Raw genomic sequence first — 2,762 nt, forward strand, 5'->3', positions numbered from 1 at the left:
ATGTAAGTTCTTCATTTGCTATCTTCTTTACTTTTTGCATCATATAGTTTGCATTGAGAACAATACAAAAATTTAGGTGTGATGGTGGGGACTAGTCATCTTTTCTGCTTATTTTATCCTCTCTTGCATCCTTCCTTTTCTTTCCCTTAAAAAATTGTCATTTGCCAACTTGACAAAGTTAATTAATAATTAGTTTACTTGATGAATTTTTAAATTTCTTAATTCTTAATTAGCCTTATACTCAGGTTAGCATTTTACGATAACCCAAAAAAATTTTGAAATGATTTTCAAAGCACTATACCTTATTATGGCTCTAACTTAGAACTTTATTTAAAGTAATGAAATTTTTTTTATGCTTAACTCAGAGTAGATAACAATTTCTTAGGTCCTCTTGATCTAAATATTTTTCCAAGTTATATATATATGTGTGTGTGTGTGTGTGTATATATATATATATAAAAAAAAAAAAAAAACTAAAAAATAAAAGAGAGTAAAAAATGGACACTAATAAAAATCTTAATCTCTAAAGTGGCAATTAAACCTGAAGGGCTAACTTACCAAATTGGTATTTTTATTTGACCATGTTTGTCAGTTTGGTGTATTTAAAAACTCTGGCGATAACAAAGTATTTTATTCGACCCTGCTTACCAATAAGACCATTTTCTCAAAATTCCGGCAAAAAAATTTGTTTTAACCCTCTTACCTCCTAAAACTATTAAATCTATGCCCAAAATTATCAAAAAAGCATCCCCTCCCTCTCCCTCTCCTCTTCCTCCTCCTCCTTGTTGTGGTCGTCCTCCTCGTCCTCTCCCATTCCTCTCTCCTCATGGTGATAGAGGGATGGTTGACTCAGCATTGCTCACCTCCTCATAGTTTCCTCTTTCATTATTAACAGTGATCCAACATTTATGTTGTTCTAGTTCCTCTGACAGTCATTGCTCCAAGCTTCTTAGTCTTCTGATAACTCACTATCACTAACAACAATGGAACCCACATCCAATGTCAACGAAGAGAAATCTTCCATATCTCCATAAGATACTAAAGCATGTGTGTCCTCTAGCAACAATAAAAATGATGGTTCGATATTCGCAGGCACAAATGTTCTTTTTTCACTACAATCAACAGCCAAAGATTCATTTTCATCGACCCACCTTCTCTTCACAAGCATTCTTCCCTCTTCTTCCTCCTCGTTTTTTTGTTCTTCATCAGAAATTGCAACATTAATGCAACGCATATCTGACTGAACATTTGATTCTTCAAAAGATGGCAATGGAGGCAATTTGGGCAATGACGATGCATTTTGGTTAGATGACTTGTTGTACATTATTCCATAGGTTCCCATCTCATGATGATCAGCCCTTTTCCTCTTCATCACTCTGTGTCCTTCAGCTACTGCCTCATGTTCACCTGCAAGAATAAGGATAGCATCTTCCTCTTTGTTCGTTTGAGAACTCTTCTTTACCTTCTTCATGTAGATTATGCACAATACCATGTCATTGAACACTATATTGTCGGAAGAAGAGTACAAGTGAAATTCGTGCAAAATCCAATCACCATTAATCTTCTTCTTCTCCTCCCCGCGGGTCTTAAAATTCAGTTGTGTTCTGAAGCCAATAACTTCACTTCCAACCATAATCGTTGTGTCACCTGCACTCCCATGCCAAAATTCACAACCAGCAGTTCGGTTAACCCTTTTAGAGCTTATGCATGTTGGATGTCTAGGGGAGAAGAAATACATCTCTTTCTCTTCACACTGGATCAGCAGTAAATCACCTGAATATAGATCATAGATCAATAAAATCGTCAAAAGCTAAATAGCAACATATTTTTAGATGTAACGATCAAAACAATATTTAACGGATCAATAAAATCGTCAAAAGCTAAATAGCAACATATTTTTAGATGTAACGATCAAAACAATATTTAACGAGCAAAGCAAGAGAGATATTTTCGAATAGCAACATATTTTTAGATGTAACGATCAAAACAATATTTAACGAGCAAAGCAAGAGAGATATTTTCGAACCAGAAAAAACTAACACACTCATTGGAGTTGGAGGCGGAGGAGGCAAGGAGAGAGGAATAGGAGAGGACGAGAAGGAGGAGGATGACGACGAGGAGGAGGAGGAGGAGAGGGAGAGGGAGGGGATAATTTTGGGCATATATTTAATAATTTTAGGAGGTAAGGGGGTTAAAACAAATTTTCTTGCCGAAATTTTGAGAAAAGTGTCTTATTGGTAAGCAGGGTCGAATAAAATACATTGTTGCCGCCGGGGTTTTTAAATATACCAAACTGGCAAACAAGGTCAAATAAAAATACCAATTTGGTAGTTTAGCCAAACTTGAAGAGTATCTCTATATTTAATGACCTAAACCTAATTGCGTTGGGATCTATTGGCCCAAAGCTTGTTACATGGTCAGTTAGAAAAAGCCCGATAAAGTAGAAAAATAACCAAGGAATAAAGTATGTAATATGAATGTATGAATGTGTGTGTGTGTACATATTTTACAATACCAAACCGATGATTTGGTAGGAGATCACTGGGGACTAATTATAATTAACTTAAAAGCATAATCATGGCTTACCTCTTAACATCAACCTAAAATATGGCCCAAAGCTTGTTACATGGTCAGTTAGAAAAAGCCCGATAAAGTAGAAAAATAACCAAGGAATAAAGTATGTAATATGAATGTATGTATGTGTGTGTGTGTGTACATATTTCACAATACCAAACTAATGATTTGGTAGGAGATCACTGGGG

At 35.4% G+C, this 2,762-nt stretch overlaps 1 protein-coding gene across 1 annotated transcript; it reads right to left on the minus strand.

Annotated features, from left to right (window-relative positions):
• LOC109830951 (NAC domain-containing protein 105-like) lies at positions 950-2,596 on the minus strand. The gene is made up of 2 exons (XM_020398302.1): positions 2,587-2,596; positions 950-1,773 (listed from the first exon to the last, which is right to left on the minus strand). Exons 1-2 carry the CDS (start codon positions 2,594-2,596, stop codon positions 950-952), a joined length of 834 nt encoding a protein of 277 aa, XP_020253891.1.

Source organism: Asparagus officinalis, chromosome 2 (assembly GCF_001876935.1).
Source record: "Asparagus officinalis chromosome 2, Aspof.V1, whole genome shotgun sequence".
Classification (NCBI taxonomy): Eukaryota; Viridiplantae; Streptophyta; class Magnoliopsida; order Asparagales; family Asparagaceae; genus Asparagus; species Asparagus officinalis.